The sequence below is a fragment of the Acyrthosiphon pisum genome, chromosome A2 (genome assembly GCF_005508785.2).
Source record: "Acyrthosiphon pisum isolate AL4f chromosome A2, pea_aphid_22Mar2018_4r6ur, whole genome shotgun sequence".
Taxonomy (NCBI): Eukaryota; Metazoa; Arthropoda; class Insecta; order Hemiptera; family Aphididae; genus Acyrthosiphon; species Acyrthosiphon pisum.
Window position 1 is genome coordinate 115,954,249 of NC_042495.1, and position 24,645 is coordinate 115,978,893.

A 24,645-nucleotide genomic window follows, 5' to 3' on the forward strand; every position below is an offset into this window, starting at 1 on the left:
CATTTGATTTATCGAATATTTTATAAAGTTTTTAAATAATCGTTTACATTATTTTATGAAATAAAGGTGTGATAGGAAATTAAGGATGTAGTTAAAAAGTAATAAATATGGAATTTTATTGGTTAACGTCATAAAATATATTATTTTAATCCTATACAACTTCATTATTCCGATAATACCTATTTAAGTTTACAGTGGTACTCGGATAGCGGCAGATAGATCTATTTTTTTTTTTATAGGTTTACGCTTTTTAAGCCTCATGGCATGTGGTTAATAATAATTTAAAGGATTCCATTTTATCAACATAAAGAATGAACTGTTTTTTCTGGATTACATCTGCATAATATATCCGAGGTAAAATAAAAACTAAAAATACACTGAAAGCTGTGTTGATAGAGGTTAGGAAAATAATTTTCTAGGTCAAAGTACTTTTTATACAATATTAGTTTTACATTTATACGGCATGACAAAATTTTTTGAACTATAAACTCATTCGTTATACAAGTTTATAGGAGCTGTACGTATTCAGATAAAATATTATTTTTTGTATGCGTTTTACTATCATATTATTATTTATGTATTTAATTTTTCTAACAAAAGAATGCTAGTAAATAACTAAACCGAACAAACACAAAATAATAACAACATTTATAAAATATAAATAATTATTGTTCAGAAACACATTATTTTATAATAATGTAAAAATGTTAAACTTCTAGTCTCCACATAAACTTGGAAACGTGCAGTATACCTCCCAACCACGGTCACAGAGTTTATACCAAACTCAAATATTTTAAATATCAACTGTTGCCGGGTCTAATATTAATGATTATATTTTATTTTCTTTCAGGTGCTTATCACATTAATTGGCGTTTTGCTTGCAAATTCGGCTTCAGAACCTATATTACCCACGGATTTTTCGAACGAAACGCATCGTCAAAGCAACAACAAAAGTCTGAACAAAAACTATCAAGACTGGTAAAAATTTTTAATTCGTAAAAAAAAAAGCAGTCGTCGTTAAGTATCTCTCTGCACATTACTGCAATCAAACTAATACGACGTCATAATGTATAGTCATTTATTTAAATTATCGTTTAATTTGGCTATAGTCTTTATATAGGTAGCGTATAATATTTTACTCGATAACTCTACAGCTACAGCCACAGCAGCCGGCCCGGTATAGACCGAAAAACGATGTCGCGTAAATCACCGGTTAATATTATTATAATATTATTACCGTTTTATATTTATCCGCTTTTAACGAAGCTGCTTTGCATAACCCGTATGGGGCGTCATATAGGTATAGGTTTACTCTTGTATAATACCGGTAGACTAGTTTCTGTTCGTGCCAGTGTTTTCTTTTTCTTCAAAATGTTGATACGAGTACCCATGTGTAATCCTATGTGAAACGATCATTTCAGACGGTCGAAATTGGCCTATACTCAATCCACTTATTATTAATAATATTATATAGTCGCGGATGACGCAAATAATAATATACCTACAATATTATTATATTATATTATGGCGACGCCGGGAGAATCTCGAGATTTTTACGAGACAGTAAAGCGTTTTTAAATTGTGATCGCGCTCGTTAGACATTTGCATAAAGTCATTCAAAAAACCGCCTGCGTTATAACTTTTCGGTTATTTTTTTCTCTCTCCGACGTGTTTATACTTTTGTAACCCCCTCGTCATATAATAATGTATAATCCACGCCCGAGGATAACCACTATTCGTCCTATACCTACAGGTATATAGGTACGCGAGAACCGGCTAGCTGTGTTTCATTAATAAATAATACACTTATAATGCTGTGTGTTGTACACAATAATATTGTCACACGGACTGTATAATATAGATATTTAGACATGGTTTCATCTGGCCAGCTCGTTATTTTAAATGCTGTAATTGACGGTTTTCAGGTTAGGTGGAGAAGATACGTCGATAGAAGAAGAGGTAGCCGACCATCATTGGCTGTCTAGTCGTAAGAGCCAAGAATATCTAGTCGCTGTCGGTGGTCAGGAAGACTGTTGTCCGTCACAGATGGAAATGATCGAACCGAACGGCGGAAGTAACCCAGACGGGCTGTACGTTGAGCTTTTCAGGTAATTATATTTTAATATTATAATATCATACCTAACGTCTCGCATAGGCTTGTAATATTAAATTACACGTTTATTATTTAGACGTTAAGTAATTAATACGCCGAGCTTTCATTAAATATTATAATAAGTGCGATGGTAAATTAATAAACTACAAAGATAAGAGAAACTCTCGAGACTTAATCACTGATCTCGTCACTAATATTGAGCACACGTCATAAAAATTTACTTCGAGTTGTATAAAAACATTTATAGAATAGAATGATGAAATATTTGCCTTAACGTGTACGCAGTTTACTTTTCGTACAAAATAATTCAATAATTCAATTTTTAAGTAATTATTACTTAAAAATAAAAATAGTAAAATAGGGTCTGGTATTACAATATTACTTACACGTGCATACAGCATACAATTAGTAATCTACGCGCATACTATAACTACTATGAGAGTATTGTATATGATATTAAAAATTTAAATCTTCATATTTTACGTATAGAGCGAAAGAATCACAAATTAATATTAATTTATGAATGCGGCCGCGTGTTTCCAGAAATTCACACAATTTGGAATGATGATAATATATAATATGAATGAACTGTTAGTAGAAAAACACTATTGATTTGTTTTCAGGGGACATCATCCAGACGAACTATCTAGGACTGTATCAGAAATTTCGGAAATTTCATACGATCGGTAATTACCGACATTTTTATATGAAAAAAAAATGCTTTCATTTATTGATAATTTAATATTTAAAACGATATAATTTTATCTTTATTTTGATAATTTAAAATGAATTTAACTTAAATACACATTTTTTTGTTATGGTTTAAAGTATGCATTTAGATTTTCTGATTTTAGCATGATTTTTAATTGTAGATAGTTTCTGAAAATTTAAATTCAATTTTATCAATTATTTGTTTTTTGATATAGATAATCAAAAAAATTAAATGGTTTCATTTTATTTACAAATAACTAGCTGAACCCGTGCACTTCATTGCCCATTAAGTGTACTAACTATATGTGACTCAAACTTTGTTCAATTCGTTATTTAATATTCGGTGTATGGTTTCTAAATTAATCTTAACTTTTCCGTAACTCCTGGCAGTTACGAACATCTTAAAAAAAATTTGAGCCAAATCGGACCAGCCGTTCTTGATTGATGAATTGTTATACATTTTTGTCTCCATTTTTATATATATAGATTAAACATGTTCTATCAATAATTATATTATTGACAACAGCAACAAAAAACCTCATCGACAGTTATTACTTTGACTAGGTATAGCGATGACTGATTCAACGTTGAAGTTAATAAACGTATTATTATTTTACTACTATACTACGCATTCGATAATTTAAAAACGTCTGTATAGTGTGAATATTTTGCTGTTTTAATTTTGTAGACAGTACATTCTACGAGTACCTATCTCACGTGATTATGGCATATTTTTATATCATTAATATATAAATCGTTTGTTTATTAACTTTAATGAAGGTATTTTAAAACAATAACTAGGTGTACCCACTTCCTACTCAGTAACCAATTATTTAGTTTTAATGATGTATATACATTGAATGAATTTAGCATTTTGAAAATAGTTAAGCTTCAAATTATTTTAGTAAATAATAATAGCAGTTAATACGCTAATCTTTGAGTAAATTATTATTCCTGTGCTTTAAAATTTTCGACTACCTACTTTTAAATTCGGTTTAATTAGGATCATTATTTTGTTATCCATCTTTGGGATGATTTTTTTTTTAAATAATTATTTAAGTTATAGTTTTAGTTGATTTATAACTGATTATGTTTGTTGTGCTTTTAAAATTTTGCCATCGAAAATATATTGCTTATACTTCTGTGTGCATGTACGGTACGGTGAGGGCTGATTAGAAACGTATCATTGTTCAATTTTATTTTAAAACGTGCATAATATTATTGTATAATAGTATATACTTTATTATAATATATTTAATATATTGTATGGTATTTTGTATAGAATTCTAATATTATATTCTAATAATGATTAATGAATTATTATTACCAATATTTTTTCCGGCAGTAAGTTTACGATTATAATATATGTTTTCGAAAATGATTAATGAATAATACTGCAGCTAAACTTATATAATAATATTATGTATGTTAACTTTTATATTGGTATACTCGCTTAAGATTGATTTACATAAATACCATAGACTGATATACTCGACATACTTATGTAGTTATTAAGTTATGTGTATATCGCTGTTGTACTTATACAACGGCGTTTTCATCGCATACTTCGTTATGGTTTAACACTTTAAAATAATATTATACAAATAAATACATGATAATAATATGGACTATTATAGTACCATAAGTAGTATTATTGATAGCGAACAAATTAGGGATATTATATATTTTTGTTCGTGTTTTTTAAATTGCTCGGCCATTGCGATACCCTTCTAATTTATTTACATTAATTACCTGTTACCAAATCGAACATAATATTATCTACTCATGCCATATTATAGTATATAGTTTCGACGGCAAGAACGTTGGCTCTTAAGTACCTGCCTATACGAGCGGCCGATACCGCGCGCGCGCAATTAGTTATCTACAAATTGATTTCGGACGCAGTGAATGCGTTTAATACGATATTATAATATATTATACATATTAGTATATTATACTGTCGATAAACGTATATAATATAACTAATGTATTAAAAGATAAACGTCGGGAAGAGCAGAGCTAAAATCACGAAATAAAAAAAAGGATAGAAATATTTAAAAACCGAAAACCGCGTCGAGCGTATCGTTTACATTTTAAGCGTATAATATTATTAGGCCTGCCCAGTTCAAGGCATAAGAACTGTAGATTACAGCCTACAGAACCACAATAACCACGAATTTACGTGTTTATGGTAGGCACTTGCAGGTGGATTAGATAATAATATCCTAATTCCGCACACTAAACCGTGTAATTCTCGTACTGCAATCGTTTAATTGAAATTAATTCCATATTACATTTAACTCTTCGAGCTTAACGTAATTCAGTTTCAAAAAAGTGAATCTGCTCTTTTAATATACGTGGATCTATAAATAGAATTTTGCCCCTATATAGGTAGGTATTTCGATTATACGTAACATTATTTTATCAAGAAACATGTTCAAAAACCGATGCTTGGTTTTAATTTTAAATCAACTGCAAAAAGCCAAGTTGACCATGTTCATATAAATGCATTAGTTAATCCGAAAATTAACTAACGAGATAATAATATTTTTAAAAAGTTGAAAAAAACAACCCAACTTTAACTCAACTTCAAGTTTTAACTACCTAGTGGGTGGCTATAGGCTATAGCGTTTGATGCCTTTGGACTTTTATCCGAGAAAACAATATCCATAATGATAATATCATCGTCTCGGCGTCCCACCGACGGCGCGTGCGCGAACTACTAACATAATATAGTTACGGACGTTTAGTCGTTCCGGTTCTCCAAGGTACGTCCTGTCCACGGTCCGCAGCGTAAGTCGCAAAAGTCATCAGCTGCTCATTATAACATTTTTTCCCCTCCGATCACGGCGACACGCGAGTCGTCGGGGGCCATTCAACAATGTCCGGACCGGAAAACACGTTAATCGCACGCGCACACACATAATAATAATAATAATAATAATATTATAGTTAAGTATTATAGGTATCGGTATACCAACACGGGTTCGAGTCGATAATGTTTCGCCGTGTACGCACACACTCACTGCACACAGTATATTAATATGCGCTAGATAAAATAAACATAAATAACGTGCACGACGTGTTTAAATATAATTTTAATACGCGTGCCGTGTAAGTGGTGCTGGCTAATATCGTATTATTATTATTATATAGGTAGGTAGGTATCCACGTATCGCGGTAATAATATATATGATTATATATTTAATAAAATAATTGCCTAAAATAATATTATATTGTAGGTATATACTTATTGCTTATTGCACGTTATACGGTGGCAGCGATACGGGTTTTCGGGTTTTTATATACTTGTACGGCTGTACTACGCACACGATATTGTATGTCTGTTACCTACACACTAAACGCATATATAGTTGTAAATATTAGTAGTTGCGAGTAAGATGGTTTTCTCATTAAATTTTTTAAATTTGAAAAAGTGATTCAAGAACACCATGATGTTTGCCGCGATGCTCTGCTGGAATTACTAATTTGTCTCTATAATTGCATGGAATATTGAACGTGAAAACAGGAATCTATAATACTTAAAAAAAACCTAATGGTTTATAAATTAAAATACAAATATCACTAAATTAATATGTAGGTATTCATTATACAATAGTTGATTAACGTGACCATTCGTTTTCTCGGAAATATACATTGATGTTTTTCGAAATATTTTTTTTTACATAAATTTAATTCATTATAAAACACGATTGACAAACAATTTACAACCAAATTAGGTTTTTACGGACATCAATTTTTAAGTTTTGTATTTTTTTTTAATGACAACATACATCTTACTTTTCATATTCCTAAGCTGCTGCAGAATATTTGGCAATGTTTCTTTTATTTTTCAATTCCATAATATATTAAAATCGAATTTCAAACGAATAGTTTCCAGTTAATTAATTATAGATATAAGTATAGAGTAACCTATTGTTAATGAGCGGAATTACGTTAGGTTGGCCTAACTTAATCTAACCTCTAACCTGGTGAGCTTGGAAACCAGTAGTCCTCTACTCAGCTCATATATTATGCTTTAAATACGCTTAAAATAAAATAAAAAAACAGTTTAATGATTAAAAAAAATATGAAAATAAATGTTGGCTACAATGGCATTAAATTTTGTTAAGAAATATATATTTCCAAAAACGTTGATAAACTTTTTGAGAAAACGTGTGTTTACCTTTAACAGAATTACGCTATCCTTATATATAGGTATCTATATTATGCTTCAAACAAGTCGGTATAGCACGCTAATGTCTGCAGATTATAATTCATTATTTTTGATCTACAAAAATTACGAAAATCTTCACAAACGCGTGTTCGCCTCGCGTGTGGCGTACATGATATATATATAGGTACCTCGGCGAGGCGTGTACCCGCCGTGTTCTTACAATATAGTAACACTATATACGCATATATAGTTTCCATATTATACATTATACTCGAAACGGGGTAGATGGGTTAGGCCGGGTGTACACATATAACGTCGACAGATTTGTACGACGACAAGTGCGTATTTCGTCGGATACCCATCGTGTCGACCCACCTCGCCGGCAGACGTGTCGGACGCTGTTTAAAACGGTGACACCCATATAATAATATTATGTACATACAACCGTATGCAAATATTATAACATATTATTATTATTATAATACGAACACACTCGGCCGACTGTCGTGCTTGCGGATCGAGTAAAATAATGTACCCAACACTATACTATTATCGTATATATATAGGTATACCGTCGTCGTCGTCACGCTGTGCGCGAAAACGTGTACGCAAACGCATACCTAATATATTAAATTATTATTATTATTATTATTATTGTCATCTTCGTAACGTCGTTTTATTATTTATTATTGTGTGTACATGCGGTCGGTTTCGTCTCGACGAGTTTTGCCGACGCTCTTAAATCGTCGACCGTTTCAAGGCAATAATCGGACGAACTGCACAGCAGAGCATCGCGCATCAAGACGAAGTTGTGCGGTAATAATAAAACTGCGACGGGACACCGTACCTATATATGGCTATTTGTATATATGTACACATATAATCAGTAGTCTTCTAGGGAAAGGGTATCCTTTTGATCCGAAAAATCTACTCTTAACTATATTTACCCATTTGGGCCGATATATTCAGAGGGAAAATATGTATCCAATAGTAACATTTTTATAGTTCGTGATTATAATATTTATATACATTCTGAACTTCTATACAGATTTCTGAAAAAAATTGTTATTTATAGATAGTTTATGAATGTCTAGGGGAAGGGGGGCACCAAACCTAAACGCCACGCCTGCATTATACGCTTTTCGTGCTGTAGAGATGTGGTGCAGTTATTGTAACAATATATTATACGGGAGCGCGGATTTAAAATATAAAAATTGTAATTTTTTCTGATTTTATCAACAAAAAAAAAAACATAGTTTTCCAAGCACAAAATTCGTTTCATACACCAAAGAACTTAAACATGAAACTTTTATTTTGCATTTTTGCATTTTTAATACGTTTTTCGTTTATTTTAGGAGAATGGATAAAGTTTGATAAACTTATCCACTAAAATGAAAAAAACCGAATAGATATTATTTATTTTGCGTCTTCTTATTATTTTTATTACGTATTATGTTTTTACCTATATATATATACGCACCAAAAAAAAAAAACTGCAAAGACTGCAAAAACTACAGAACGGCTTGACAAACAACATTTTCGTTACGTTCGGGCAGATATTCTATATAAGTAATAACTAATAAGTATACGCTTCAATATAAATAGGCAAATCGTAAATAGATTGTTTTATTTAGAACTTGCATAAATCGGGATAACGCCAAATCATGTAAGTTTAAATAATATAAATCGATTTTTGTATCATTTTTATTTAACGTTATAATAAAAACAATTTTTAAGGGCATTATTATAAGTGTAAATATATTGTTGGCGAGCATTAAATTATATTTTTAAAGACATTTTTCTCGTTTTTTAAGATATTTAAAGCCACGTCTTATAGTTACAACTTAAGACGCACATTGTACATTATATAAGCAAACAAATCAAACAATTTTATCGTTAAAATAAACAAAATATTGTTAATTTATCGTTATCATAAAAGTATTTCAAATCTTTATAAAAATCATGAAGATTTTTTTAAAAAAACATTTAAAACTTTTTAGACCTCATACTCGGGACCTGCTGTATACGTGCCTGGTGATGTCTTAAACTACGGTGATGGTCGTACTTTGCAGGTTTGTCGTCGTGACCAGTCGAAAATCTCTACTTCTATCTCCACGTTATATTATAATGTCAGACGTCTTAAAAACGAAAAAAAATCATTGGAGACTTTAACCGATCCGGCAGTGGGACACGACCGAAGTTTCTCGCGGTACAAAATACGTATCATTTTTGGTCGTATCGTTATGCGATATCAGCTACGGCAATTAAAAACACTAATACAACTATAATACTACCTATAACCTTATATTATTTATAATTTATTGCTTTATACATATATACACAAACATTTCCTGTATAGCGGTGTTATATATAGGTTTCTATTGGAAATAAAATCACCATACTAATCGTACAACTATGCAGGAAAGTGCGTAATGCAAATATTATGAAGAAAACCGTCTTATAGCTCACAGACCGCGGGGACGGTTATTTTTAATTGATTGCGAAATAGTAATATTATGCAGAAAATATAATAATTATACTACTCGACAAACTGCCACCGCGGACGATATTATATATATTATTATGCTGCAGCGAGCGTGAAAGTTCATCGCCCAAGAGATATCGTGCAATTTTATCAGATCTATTCGTTTTTCATTATTATAATATATATTATGATACGGTCGTCCGACGAGAGACGTATAAATTACCTGATTTGTATAATATAATATGCTAATATTTTAACATTTTTAATTCATATACCTACCTCTATTATACTTGTTTGTACCTATATACAATATATACGTATAAAACGTTATTATTTTTAAATCTAATTATTTAAATTATTTGTAATACCTACATATAGGTATAGTTAAATGTAAGAACGACATGGCGTTTCACCAGCCGTATAATAAAATTATAAATTCATCTGCGTGTGACCAAAGTTTTCAGATTTTCTTCAAGATTTAAAGGGAAATATTAAGCAATAATAATAATTCACTATAATTGGAAGTTGATTTTTTGTTTCACTTTTATTTTCGGCAAATCTCGGCATCTCGCCTATAGAGGTGACTCCGTCGTGATTTTAGAAAAAAAAAACAATGGCGCCTTGCTCGGCTGAATCTTGCGGTTAGTAATATAATGGTTACCACAATGTTTTATACCTACGAACAAATACCTCAATATATTGAGCGTACCGGAATGTAGAATCCTGCAGCAGGCCGATATCTTAGTCAAGTAATTTATACTCATGAGTTATATGTTAAACCAGTTACCACTTATACCATTCTGTCCATCATCAATATAATCAGTTGAATTACTTCACCACATTAAAAAAATTACCATAAATTTCAAAATAATTTTTTGTCCAAAATCACGCTTTATCATCTGCACGGTGGGGTGTTGGTCGCCCCAAGACTACTATTATAATAGTAGTGACACCAGATCGATATTTGTCAATTATTGCGGTCTCACACGTTTTCACTTTAGGGTCACAGCGGCAATCCATTAAAAATATATTATATTTTATTCTAAACGGTGTGAATCATTATAGGTACCTACAATCTACATAATATAATGTACCTATTACGAATTTGAAAGTTACAAGACCAATATATAGATACTCAACCAGTTATTAGCACGTAACGTATTAATAATATTATACGTTCTTAGTTATTCTTGGAGTTCAAACATACATATACATTATATTATTATTATAAAAGTGACTATCATTTTTATTTTATTAAAAAAATAAAATGTTTTCAGCGTATATGTTAATATTTGCGTGTAAGCAATATTTCTCATATTATAATAATATATTATTTTATTTTTCCGCCTTAGCACCTATAGCCATATTAATTTAATAAATAAATGTGTACGTCACAGTATACAATGTCAAATGTTTCAAATACTAAATAATAATTTTCATTTAGATTACACAATACACTACACATAGTTACGTACGTATAAATAAAAACAATAAATAATATAATATTATTTTTATATAGGTACTATTCTACATATATCGATTTTTTTTTTTTAATTGTCAGAGTGGAAAATTAAATCAATATGTGTTATTATAATTTATTTATAATCAAAACGTAGATATAATATGTGCATGTAATATTTATGTACCTACCTATATCTTATGTTATATCGTTAATTATATTTGTCTAGTACCTATTTTGAAACATTTTTGTTTTTATTAAAATATGTAGGTAGATGCACGCAATAACATAATTTAATGAATAATTGCGCGATCTAGGAGTGTGCGCAAAGTGTGGACTTTGATCGGTTGAATTTTCTACGACTGATTTCACGAAGTCCTTATGAAAGTGATTTCCAGCCGAGTCGTAGATTTTACTCAATGTCCAATAGCATTATATTTATAAACAAATAGAACATTATTATTAATAATTTATGGCCATATAGGTCACGTTCAACGCATATTTTCTCGATTCGTATGATATATTGTACCCATAATAATGTATGAATTTATGGTGTATCACATAAATAAGTTTTTCCTTTTGTGTATGGATTATGTTGATATAATTTATTGTTCTTATATTATTATATTATATACCTACTGGATCGTTGTTAAAACGGAAAAATGAGATTTTAACTGTTGACTTATTTATTTTTTGAAATTACTGCAGTTGGGCATGAAATTAAATTAGTACTCGTATGATACATCAATTTAAATAAAATGCAATTAAAACACCAGTCTTATATATTAAAGTGTTTCACAACGTTTATCATTCCATATTATACACTGTTATTAAACCGGATCAGAAACCAGTATCGAGACGTTTCCATCAATGCAGCTATTTTTCGGTAAATCGTCAAAGTTTTGATATTTATCTTAACTGGGTTGGTTTTTCTGCATCTTAATGGCTCGAAACTATTTTGTCATTATTTTTCCAGCAGTGTTACCTGCAACACAGATACCTACGGTGGGTTATGCGTCTGAATAGTATTATTATTAAAATAAAATCACGAGATAGTATCTGATATAAATTTATTATTCCCGACCCCGCGGTACAAATCCGTGATGTTGATAATAATAATAATAATAATAATAATAAGAATAATAATAATAATAATAATAATAATAATAATAATAATAATAATAATAATTTTACTATTTTAATATATATTATCTTTTTATTATAATATATTACTCCCAACATAAAATCCAAAATGTATAATGTACAGGATGATTCACCAAACACGTTCACCCGATATCTTCATTTAATAATATATAAACTAAATTGTTGGTTTTTGCGATTCTCAAGTAAAGGACTTAGATATCTATTAAAATACTTAGATTTTTTTATTCCATTTAAGGAATGCACATGGAAACTGTCTTTTTAGGCGATACCAAATTCAATTTTTTAAATTTCAATTTTTTCCTTTTCCTGGTAATTACTAAATAGATGATTTTTTTTTTAAATGTTGATGAAGCTAAGAGTTATTTTTTAACTATCTGTACAAAGGATGATAATAGGAAGATATTAGTGGGCTATGACATTTTATAAATTTTTAGTTAGGCACCTTATATATTAACATTTATAATCTGTGAAAATTGTACTAGTATATAATCAATACTACATTTAATATTATTATATTATATTTTCAAATTTTGGTTAACAATTTTTAAAGATTTATGTATATTATCCTTAGTATATTATACGTTTACTAATTCAGAGACAACGCGTTCTAATTGTGATTTAACTAAATCGAAATACTTATTAAAAAATATTATCAGCTTAAAGATTGTTTGTAAAAAAATGTTAGTTTTGATAAAAATAGTTTTTTTCGCCACAGGAGTACTACACAACACTCCTATTAAATGGTAAAAAATATCTAACAACTTAATTTTAAACATGGCCCTTAAGTACGCTTAAATATTACAAAGATCGTAACAATTTTAATAAAAATCAATGAGTAAATGAAAAAATGGTGGTGAGGAGCGTGCTCGGTGAATCACTCTGTATAATAATACGATGGTATACCGCACGATAGAAGTCGACGGATTTCGATGATGTACGCGCGCGCGCGCGCACGACGACGAACACGATCTATCTAAATCCACGTGGACGCCACCCGTACCCGTGTCCGATTCGATTTTCATTTGTCACAATTATTCACGATTAAGCGGTATACCTTGTTAACAACCACATTGGTATATTATTTTATTTAACAACACTACTTACCGATACACTATACGGCCCGCTTGTATTATAACGGTCGTGTGACGTGTACAAATGTGTACACCGGTGCGGTGTAAGCGATGTCCGATACGGGATTTCTGAAAGTCCCATCCGCGCTGGTCGAAGTCGCGCTGACCATTAAGTTATTCAACGATATTATAGTTATCGAAAGTCAAATGTATTTTATTGCTATCAGTCGTTGACACCATTCGGCGCTTTTCAGTTTCCGGTTATGCTTTAACCGGTTTCGGAATATATATATATATACGAACGTTTTATTTTAGTTTATCTTTATTATTTCTCCGATCGCCACCACTATAGATGCTCGCACACGGACACACACACAAACACATACACACATATTATTACATATGTATGGACTATGGATGGAAGGTAAGCTCCGACTATAAACGAAATTCATTCGGTTCATTTTTACTATCAATCAATAAAAATATAGGATAATATATTTTAATTTTCCATTTGCAATTCATTTCGAATTTGTTATTCAAAATCTGAATTTTTGAATTTTTAAATATACTTGAAGACTATATATTTTCAAATTCTTGAGATATTTTTTCTATTTAAAAAGTACCCTGTGGAAATATAAGCTTTTTCTTTTCAAATGGTTGTTCCCTCCTTTTTTACTGTAAATTATCAAACGGATATTTTTGTTTCAAAATTTTTATTTGGGTATTTACGTAATTCAAAACTTGAACGAGTAGTTTGTCTGTTAATGAAATGGTTGTACTAAGGATATAATAGTCCTTTGATAGATTTGAATGGATTCTATTGTATTTAGAATTTATTATTATACTTGGATCAGAGTTAAAAATTATAAATTTTGATAGAGTTCTCAACTCACCACATCCCCCATCCTCGAATCCAAGATTATGAACCTATTACCCGGGCTATCGAATGATTGAAAACGTTTTTACTAATAAAAATTCCTTTCTCAATCGTATTTTACCGATTACCCTTAGTACCTACATTAAATTGTATAACTAAATAACTACTGGTTTGAATATTGAATACTATCGTATTACGATACGTCGATACTATCTTTATATACTATTATAATACGTCATTGTTTTTACTAAAATTATCCACTAAATAATTTACGGTAACAGAAGGGGTTCTCATTTGTAAGAAAGGTGTTCTATCTCTACATGACACTCCTTAATTAGCACAAAAAAATCTCAAGAATTTTAAAATAGAGTTTTTATACGTATATATTTAAAAAATCAGGTTTTGAATTATTAAAAAAAAAAGGGTTGAGAATGTTTGATGAATCACCATTATACAGCTGCTGCAGGTCTTACAATTACCGGGACATTTTGTTATTGTCCCTAAATCGTGGTTTTGAGAATGGGTTTCAAAAGCTTCGTTTCTATTATGCGGGAGTTGGATGGAACATATCTAAAAGGTATTCATTTTCATGCCTATATAAGTATCATCAATTAAGGGCTGGCACAATAAATTTTTTTTTTTTTTGGGGGGAGCTTAATTTAGAAATGTGTAATTTTTTTTTAATCATGACATCTAATTATACATAATACATATCAGTTATTTATTATTAGTTAGGTCGTTAAGTAAAAAAAGGTAAATTAAAATTTTTTTATTAATAAAAAAGAAGAGGAAAGGGAGTGTGTCACCACCATTAACATATTATACTCATCTACCTATAGGATATATTATATTACAGCACAACTCACAATTTCCTACATCATGAGAAAAAAGGCTTAAAACATCCACGAATCATATGCGCTTTAGTGCTGGGTATAACGAGAATATTATAATATAGCTGATTCGATGTATCTATTATGATATTATGATTGCAGTCGCGGTTACGTAATACTGTACGTTACCTGGTTACCTACTCACAACCGGCTCCCACAATCGCGCGATAAATATTGAATTTTTTACGCTTAAAATAAAATCTAACTCGATGAATGATAATAATATATTGTGATGTACCTACACGTGTTTTTAGTGGCTCTTCTATGCGTACATAATATCTATACGTTAGAAACATACATCACTCATAAATTATCACACTAAAAGTTCACAGTAATCTTTTGTTATGAATTTTTTTTTGTTTTTCATTTGTATAATAATATAATCTAATAAAACTTGTTTGTATTAAAAACGAATCAACTGTACGACTAATAAATCAGACCTCGTGGAGCGTAGAGAAAATGATTTTAGCGTGGGAAAAACATGGTCATTTTTGAGATAATAATCGTGATGATCGAAGTGGTTTTTTTTGTAACCACTGCATTATAATAATATTATATGTGTGTGTTTCGGAGGCGCTCAGCTTTAAAATCCGATCAATTACCGCACAACAAACATCGAATCGTCTGCGAATGACTTATTTTATCGATCGTCGTATTATTTGAATCATTAATCGTTTTGGTCGAAAAATCGTGATTTTCTCCAATGTAGGCAGATACACGCACATAAACCCTCACATCGGGGATCGGTGAACATAACATTATATTTTGTTTTTGCAAAATCTCACCGTGTTCACAGATTTTATTATAATTAATGAAATCAATTGACGCGAAGGACGTACATATTATATTACCTACGCACGAAATAAAATATATTCAAAATTTGACTAACGACGCGATAGTATAAATAGTAGCTCAACGTTTTAGGTAAACATAAAATAATATTTTTTTTTCTCCGTAAATAAATAAATAAAATAAAATAATATTATATTTTATTTTAATCTTGCACGAGTGTAGAGTAACGTGTAATAATAATAATAATAATAATAAAAATAATAATAATAATAATAATAATAATAATAATATAATAATTAAAATGATAATAATGGTTTTCATTATTATCCGTCATCGGATTATGACACACGAGATGTGCTGCGACGTATATTTAAATACATTAATACATAAGGCGTTTCTATATTATAAAATATACAGTCTAACAATACTTAAAGTAAAGTATTTATCCTAGTACATCTACTTATTGATCTTTCTGAACATTTCAATGTTTCCAAATCAAAATTCAAATTAGTAGTTTGGTAGGTTATTAATGTGCATATATTCTATATTATAAAGATTATAGTCTTAATAATGGTTTTACAAAAATATCAAACGAAACTAGTATTTTAGATTCTGAGTGGAACAATGAATGTATTGATTTTACAAATTACAATGATGAGTGTTTTTATTTTTTTAAACTTTTTTTTGTGCCTGTGTACACGATAAGTAGTCGAAATAATGCTTCGATTTTCAACTTCAGTACCTATCTTGTTCGATGGGAAAGTGAATATTTTTGGTGAACTAGGGAGGTCAAAGTTTAAAATTAATATAAAAGTAATTTTCAAAAGCACCGTGAAAAACAAAGGAAAAATTAAGGGAAAACGGGAATTTTTACGCAAAATCGATTTTTCACAAAGTCGACTTTTTTATAAGCATATAAAGATCGAATTTTGACAAAATTTATCAAATTTAAAATTGAATAATTATTTTGTAGTTAAAAATGTATAAAATGTTCAACTTTTATATCGAAGGATTTAAAATTTAAAAGAAGATTCTTCGTAAGTAGTTAATTCTGTTACCAAAAAATCTAAAAAATACATAAGCACAGTTTATTTTTATAGTCATTTTAAGTTCAAATTTGGACGAAATTACATATTAAAAAACCTAGAATAACTATTTTAGTTATTTTGTTGTGATTGTATAATATTATTCGTGTGTACTTGAAACTTCTAAAGTATGCTATCAGGGGTGGATAGGTAGTATTTATGTTACAGGGAAATATTTGAAGGGGCCCCCAAACTGAAAAAAAATTTGGTCACTTCGCTCTCATAGATATTCAATCTAACACCTTTACCTATAAATAAAATGTTTCGTGCAAAAATGTATTAGTTTGGTGAGGGGCTGGGGAAACGGCATATGAGAAAATAAAATTTATAATAAAAATTAATTATTATTATTTATTTAATATAACAATTTTAATTCTTGACTTGTCGTGCTATTATTATATTGTTGAAAATAACAGTAAGTAATAATAATTTATATAAATTTAAACTATTCCTATTTGGTGAATATTTTATTCTGCAAAAAAACAAAGTGTAGACCCGAGTGGGCCCCCCAACATAAATATAGATGGGGGCCCACAGGGAAAATCCCTTTTTCCCTATGGGCCTATCCACCCCTGTATGCTATTATATATCTATGATAGTATCACGGTTTGTTGTTGGTGTAAAACGCGTTATAAGTACCTAATGGATATTGTGATATGATTAATTTGGAATTTATTATAGGTCAATTTTTTTTTTAATACCATAGATAAGTATATATATAATATGTCTTATATCTATAGAGTCTAGACTGACATACCGTCTCCGCTCAGGATCGTTTTTCTTATACAATATTGATATTATATCATTGAATTCAAATTTAATACCATCCATTATACAGTGACCCACTTTTAACCTACTGTACAGCAGAGTGACATCCACTTGCCCGCCTTTTTTATTATGTACCAATTACAAGAACATTTATACAAATTATAAAATGTTGATAGATTAATATTAATCATACTCAAGTTTTCAAGTCATCATAGGGCCTGTACCATCGAAACCCATTACCCGTTATGAACACATTAATCTTAGTAGGTACCTTCACCAATTTAAATAACTCGACATCTATTCTCTTTCGAATTTCCATATAAAAATGTTCAAAAAAGTCATCCGATTAACAATTGCCGGGAAAAAAGGCGTGTGATTTTCGAAAGTCTGTATCCACTCAAGATACTTGTCTTAAATGGTACCTATATAAACAATCTAAATAATTGAAAATATATTCAGAAGTTCAAAAAATCAGAATTTGAAAAAATGTATTATTATTGGACGAAATGGGAGTGAGAGCATACTTAATGGAACACTCTGTATATACATAATCTTGCACTACAGATATCACGCGAATATATTTGGCTGCAGGACCAGCAGGTATTGCACTCTCGTGAGGGACGACTCTGTATAATCTGTATATAACAGTATAATATTATCATAATATTGCATATTATATTTTATAGACACAATGTAAACAAAAGCAAACGATTAATAAGTTATATTATATGGACGACAGCGGAATAATATACGCTCTCGCTGTAATTATAAAAATCGCGCATATTTATTTAATTTCGTTTTTACGGCTTTTCAATTAAAAACGCATATTATACGACGAGGCTCGGCTACATAATATAATATTATCGATATTCGTTATCTTCTACGCGAGTTTATAGCTGATAAAATATTATATTACACAAGCGACACGCATATGCTTACCTATCAAGACGTAAAAGTATACGACTGTAGACGAGGACCGATGAGCGGCCTATACAAAAATATATATGTTGGTGCCTACACAATCGTACAGGATCTATAAGGCGACGGAATAGGTAGGTATATACCGGGTGATCCATTTTACGTAAGTGTATGACCCTCATTATTTCAAAAACTATTAGATTTTGAAAACATTTTTCTAAAAAAAATAATTTAGAATTGTACTTTTTACCGTTTTTTATCGCTATCATTTTAAACTTTTTTCAAATTTTTCAATGACCTAATGTATTTTTAATTACTTATTCCAAAGAAAAATATCATTTGGAGTAGGTACTTATACTTAATACATATAAATCGAAATTATGATTAGTATAGAGTTTATGAGTTATAACTTTAAATATCTATAACTACCTAATAAACTATCATATTATGCTTGTCCAAATTTTGTAAGTGTCAGAATATTCTGAAAAATTCTGCTTCGAAATATAAAATAAAAAATGAATGTTGTCATTCTAAAAAGTAAAAACTTTTATAAAAACATTAGGTATTTAGTAATCAATTAAAATGATGTAAAATAAATATATTCAAAAAATTTTTTTTGGAATAAAAAGCGTTTTATATTAAGTGTATCACCCTGTATATAAATTCCGACTGTAAAACAAACGACGGACGACGACAACGATATCTCGTTTCGAATTTTTTTTATTTTTATTGCGTTGCATTTCCGAAAACGTTTTGAACCATCGCGCGGGCTTTCTATATAATATTATATTATAATATACGCGCACGTCATGGCGAGTGGACTGACACAAAACTAAAAAATAGTTTTTTCTCCTACCGTCGACGAATCGTTTATAATAATAATAATAATATCTATATGTGATAGCATAGAATGCGTTCGGGAAAGACTTTTTTCCTTCCGGTTCTATATTATTGTTATGGTCTAAGAGTTAAGAGAATTATGCCGCTGTGTCTCTTGGTTTCTTTCTCCAACCTTCTGGCAAAATACATTTTTACGTTATTTTATGAAATATGAAGATTTTAAAACTGTATATTTTATATATTTTACCTAAGTGCTAATTTGCATAAAACTCTAAATACATTTATAAAGTCAATACACGACCACAGATAATGTTCTTAACTTTAAATTTGATAATAAAGATAAATTCATTCTAATATTAAAATCAACAGCGCAAATCGGCCGGATGCTGCTGTATACTCAGTACTCAAATAGTTGCCATATTGCGCCTAAGCCAGAGAGACGAAATTTACATTTGCTGACATCCTTTCAAGTGGAAATTGTCCTCACAAAATATAAAATTATGAATGTTTTTGAAGCCGTTACAATATTTATTATTCACTGCAATATTGACGGATTTCTATACCATCGGTCATGCAGACAGGTTAGGTTTGTTCATTATTGTCGCATATCAGCACTTACCTATAATATTACACGATATATTATATCATCATGATAATATAGTTAAGCATTTGCAGGGGTAGAGTTTCACCATACTCTGCGTGCGCAAAAAAAAAAGGGTAAACTGACGGAGAATAGATGAGTATAATAATAATATCATTAAGACGTCTGATAGATAATAATATAATTATTACTCTATTCGGGTTTCAGCGTGTATTAGGTCTAAAATTTGATGACAGAAAAAAGTCAATATTGGACCAAATGTTTCGTTGGATGAAATAAAATGATAATGTGAAATGTATATAACCCGTCCGATTCATCTTGGAACTTAGCAACAGTTACGATTTTAAAAAAACGGTGGTCTGAAACATAATATTATAGTTTTTGGCCCACATTGCCGAGTGCCAAGATCAACTGGACTTGTTATACTTATCTAATTTATTGGGTAGCCTATAACGGGCATTCATCAGTTACCCTCAAAACTATTTTTTTGTATCGGTTAGCCAGTTGCCCTCAACCTATAATGTACCAGTTGCCCTCAACATATTTTAACAAATGACCATAACACCTGGCGTAATACAGGGAAGGTAAATAATATGTGACGACATGACATCATGCTGCAGGACGTGGCTATATAGTGTTAGTATTCAATAATGAAAATAAAAGAATAAATACAATGTTTTCAATGATAATAATAAGCGAGATAAATTGTATAATTTGTCAAAAAAAAAAATGTTTGCGTCTAAAATTACCCTCTTTATACCAGGTGCGCTATTAGACGTGGAGGGCTGCAAAATGGTTTATTCGGATGAGGGAAACTGGTACATTTTGTAAATTCCGAAAACAGCCGATGTGGGCCACGGGTCAACACTCAGGGGTGGGGGGGGGGGCGCAGTGATTTAAAACGGTCGAGGGGAGATCGGAGATGATACAACACCAAAACACCCCCGGCTATACGCCACTGCAGACGCGCCCTTAAAGCTTTAATAAAACTGTTGTGGTTATTGTTGTTATATCGTCAATTGAACGTATTGTTACAGTGACGGGGCCGACAAGCAGAGGTTCTACGAGGTGTCGTGCAAGCCGGGCGTCGAGGGCAAGCCGTGTCTGTTCATGGAGCGCAAGCTGCACGCGCACTCGACGTGCGTGCAACGGTATTCGTATTCGTACGCGATCGTGCGCGAGGAGAACGCCCGGCACCACCACGGCATGAGCAGTGGACAGTACAACAGCAACGGCGGCAAGCAGACGTTCCAGTCGCTGTTCCCGAACGACAACAACGTTTGGAAATTGGATTACATAAAGGTGCGCAGCGGGTGCGCGTGCATGTTGCAGACGCCCAAGAAAAAGCAACAAAAGCAGAGGCGGAAGAACGGCGGCGGCGGTGCGGGGGGCAGCAGTGGCGGCGGCGGCAAGAGCAGGTCGCAACAGTGAGCGATGACCAAGACGACGCCGACAACGACAACGACGACATTACACTATTACAGCGGCGGCGGCGGCGGCGGTGATGACGCCACTGCGCCGTCGAGCACGGTGTGTTCCGCGAGTCCTATTCAATAGACGACGACGACCCTTTTTAATTCGTGTCGTCGTGTTCCCCCCCCCCCCCTCATCGCGCGCCTACGCACAATAATTATAATAATAATAATATAATGTAATATTACGCCGTACAAGCATGTTATGAATTAAATTTATTAAATATTTCACCTAATATTATTATATCGTGTACGCCGACACGCCTCTCATCCGTTTCCGACTCGACGACGATTGTTTTCTTTTTCCACCCATAAATTTATAGGTATTATTTTTATTTTTTGTACTAAATTATAAAATATTGTTATGATATTATGCAAAACAAAACAAAAAAAACCACAAGCGATATTTTTATCCTCGATTTTTTTTTTTATCGCTTCTAGTTTGTTTTTTAATCCAACGAAACACACGTGCGCACGTCATGCCGCGCGAGTCTTCTTCTTATTCTACTTCTTCTTCTCCACCTCCAATTTTTTGATTTTTTTTTTTTCATTCACTCTCGCCTTAAATAATACGTTCGCCGCCGCACTATATAGCGATTTCACGTAAACACCGCACACACTCGCAATTTATAAAGACGTTAAGAAAAAAAAAATAGCATTAATTTATACGTCGCCACGAACCGTTTTATTAATATATTATATATTTTTTTTTAATCAAATTTTATAATTCAATATAATATAAAATAATATACACATAATACACGACTATATTATATATTATAGTGTAGCGAGCGGTTATAATAATAATAATAATAATATATAAAATATAATATTATACTGTTTATAGTCATTCGAATGTTACCTTAGGCTTATGAATACAGAATAGGTAATATTGTTAAGTAATTACGACTGCTTCGCAACGATAGGTAGGTAGGTAGGTAGGTATGTAGGTAGGTATATACATACTACATAATATAATAAGTGCATATTATAATATTAAAAAAATAATAATAAATGTTTTTTGTTTTATATTATATACATACTCGTTACCTCGATCTATAATTATCATCTTCGGGATGAATTACAACATGTTAATTTTTTTTTTTTATCAAACAAAAGCGCTGCGTTTTACTACTTATTATATATACACACACACACTCTCTCGCGTAATCTCTCCTTATAACTTAATATGCTTCTAAATTAATATTATATTTTGTATATTATTATCCTCTTCTTCGGCACCCGCATTATTAACTTATTATTTTTTTTTCCTTCGTCATTCTGTTGTACATCATAACCAATAATATTATAATATATGTGTTTTTTTTAATCTTTATAAGTGTACGTTAAAATATATGGTATGGATATATATTATATATATATATATATATATTGACATATTATCATATGTGTATATTTATTTATTTTTTGTTAATATTATATTACCGTGTTGATAATATAGTAGGAATGTACTTTATACAATATGTACACATACGTATTTATTCACTACAATCATTGTACATTCTATGTTGTTTATTTATTTACTACTTTTAATTACATAATTTATATATATTATACACCACATACATACTATTATTACCTATGTATAGCTATTATAATAATTTAATTATCGAATATTTTTTTTATTTGTATTTTTTGTTTTTTGTCAATTTCAATTTTGGTCCGTTTCATATATTATATTAATGACCCATTAAGCTGTTTTTGCCACACATAATTGCGTCATTCTAAACGTTACCTAACATGGCCGATAGTAGTTACATAACCGATGTCAAACGCATACACACAAGTGCCCACTTAATATACCTAATATTATATCTTTATACAAATATTTTTATATTCGAGTTTGTATCCAGACAACGACTGTGTACTAAATAATAATAATATAGGTAATAGCACAAAATAATAAAATATATTTTACTACGTAGTGGAATAGTTTATGCATAATATAACACTGCAAACCTATTAATATTGTTATATAATAATACCTCGCGTGCTTCTGTCCATGCCATGTTATTATTAGGAATTCGTTCAAAATCCCGACAAATCAAAACCTTGACAGTTCAAAATCCAGACGAATTATCATTTAAAATATAAAAATATATTATAATATACAATATGATCGATGTTAAATTTAGCAGGTATATAAGTGCACAAACATACAACTATAATACAAAATATATTGTTGATATAATATATAAATATTAATGATATAAGTATACAACTATATCTTATCTAAATATACATGGGCGAAGATGTGGGTCAGCTAAGCCCCACAAAAAAAAAAAACTCCGAAGCCCAACCTAATATTTCCTATCTTAATCACCCTCGTCAGTTTAACAAAATTAATAAAATTATGTTATTGTAATATCATTCACGACTTTCCGAGTTCATTTATATTTTAAACTCGATTTAATAAGTTTTTGATTTGTCGGGGTCATGACCAAGACCTATTATTGTATTTATCATTTCACGTCAACGTTCGCTTGTACTGTTCGATTGACATATTATTAATATTATGTTCGAATGTCGTACACGATTCGTTGCGAACAGTTCGAATTTTCAATAAGATAATATTATAACAAATTACTACACATTTCTGTAGGCAATAAATTAACCGGATACGAATCGCATACGACATTCGAGCGTGCGCTTATTATATACCTAAAATATCATATTATAATATTATCATTGTCCGACTTTTTTTTTTTGTCTAATGTATAAATGTGCACAGAAACGATGAGAAAAAAAAATTAACAACAATATTGTAACGATCATCGACATTATATTGTTAGACGGCGTTTTATGTATGCATTTAAATCGACATTTGTGTGTCCTCTATAGGGGCTTAGATGGTTAGGAGCAAAACACAATAATATTTTGTCAGAATGCGAGAAAATAATATGTCCGAGTGCGCCTTTGCTGATGCTATATCGGCAATAATATTGTACATTTTTCAGAGTCCGATTTATATATACATAATACATATAATATCTATCTGTATATATTTATATAAGTATAAATATGCACAATTTAGATTATTGTTTGATAATCGAAACATTTAAACGCACTTTTTTTTTATGAATTAATAAAGAAGAAATTATACCTATGATCAATTGTTCGAGTTTTATTTTCAAAGTATCGTTATAATGCTATTATAGTTTGTTACTATAATAGTCGGCGGACCTGTACTTAGAAAAATGTC

At 30.6% G+C, this 24,645-nt stretch overlaps 1 protein-coding gene across 1 annotated transcript; it reads left to right on the forward strand.

Annotated features, from left to right (window-relative positions):
* Positions 1-829: 829 nt before the first annotated feature.
* On the forward strand, positions 830-24,197 carry LOC100572119 (the record flags this gene model as incomplete). The annotated part of the gene is made up of 3 exons (XM_029489696.1): positions 830-978; positions 1,926-2,108; positions 20,988-24,197. Coding segments are annotated over 3 exons (726 nt in total), but the record flags the coding sequence as incomplete, so codon positions are not given.
* Between the last annotated feature and the right edge of the window lie 448 nt (positions 24,198-24,645).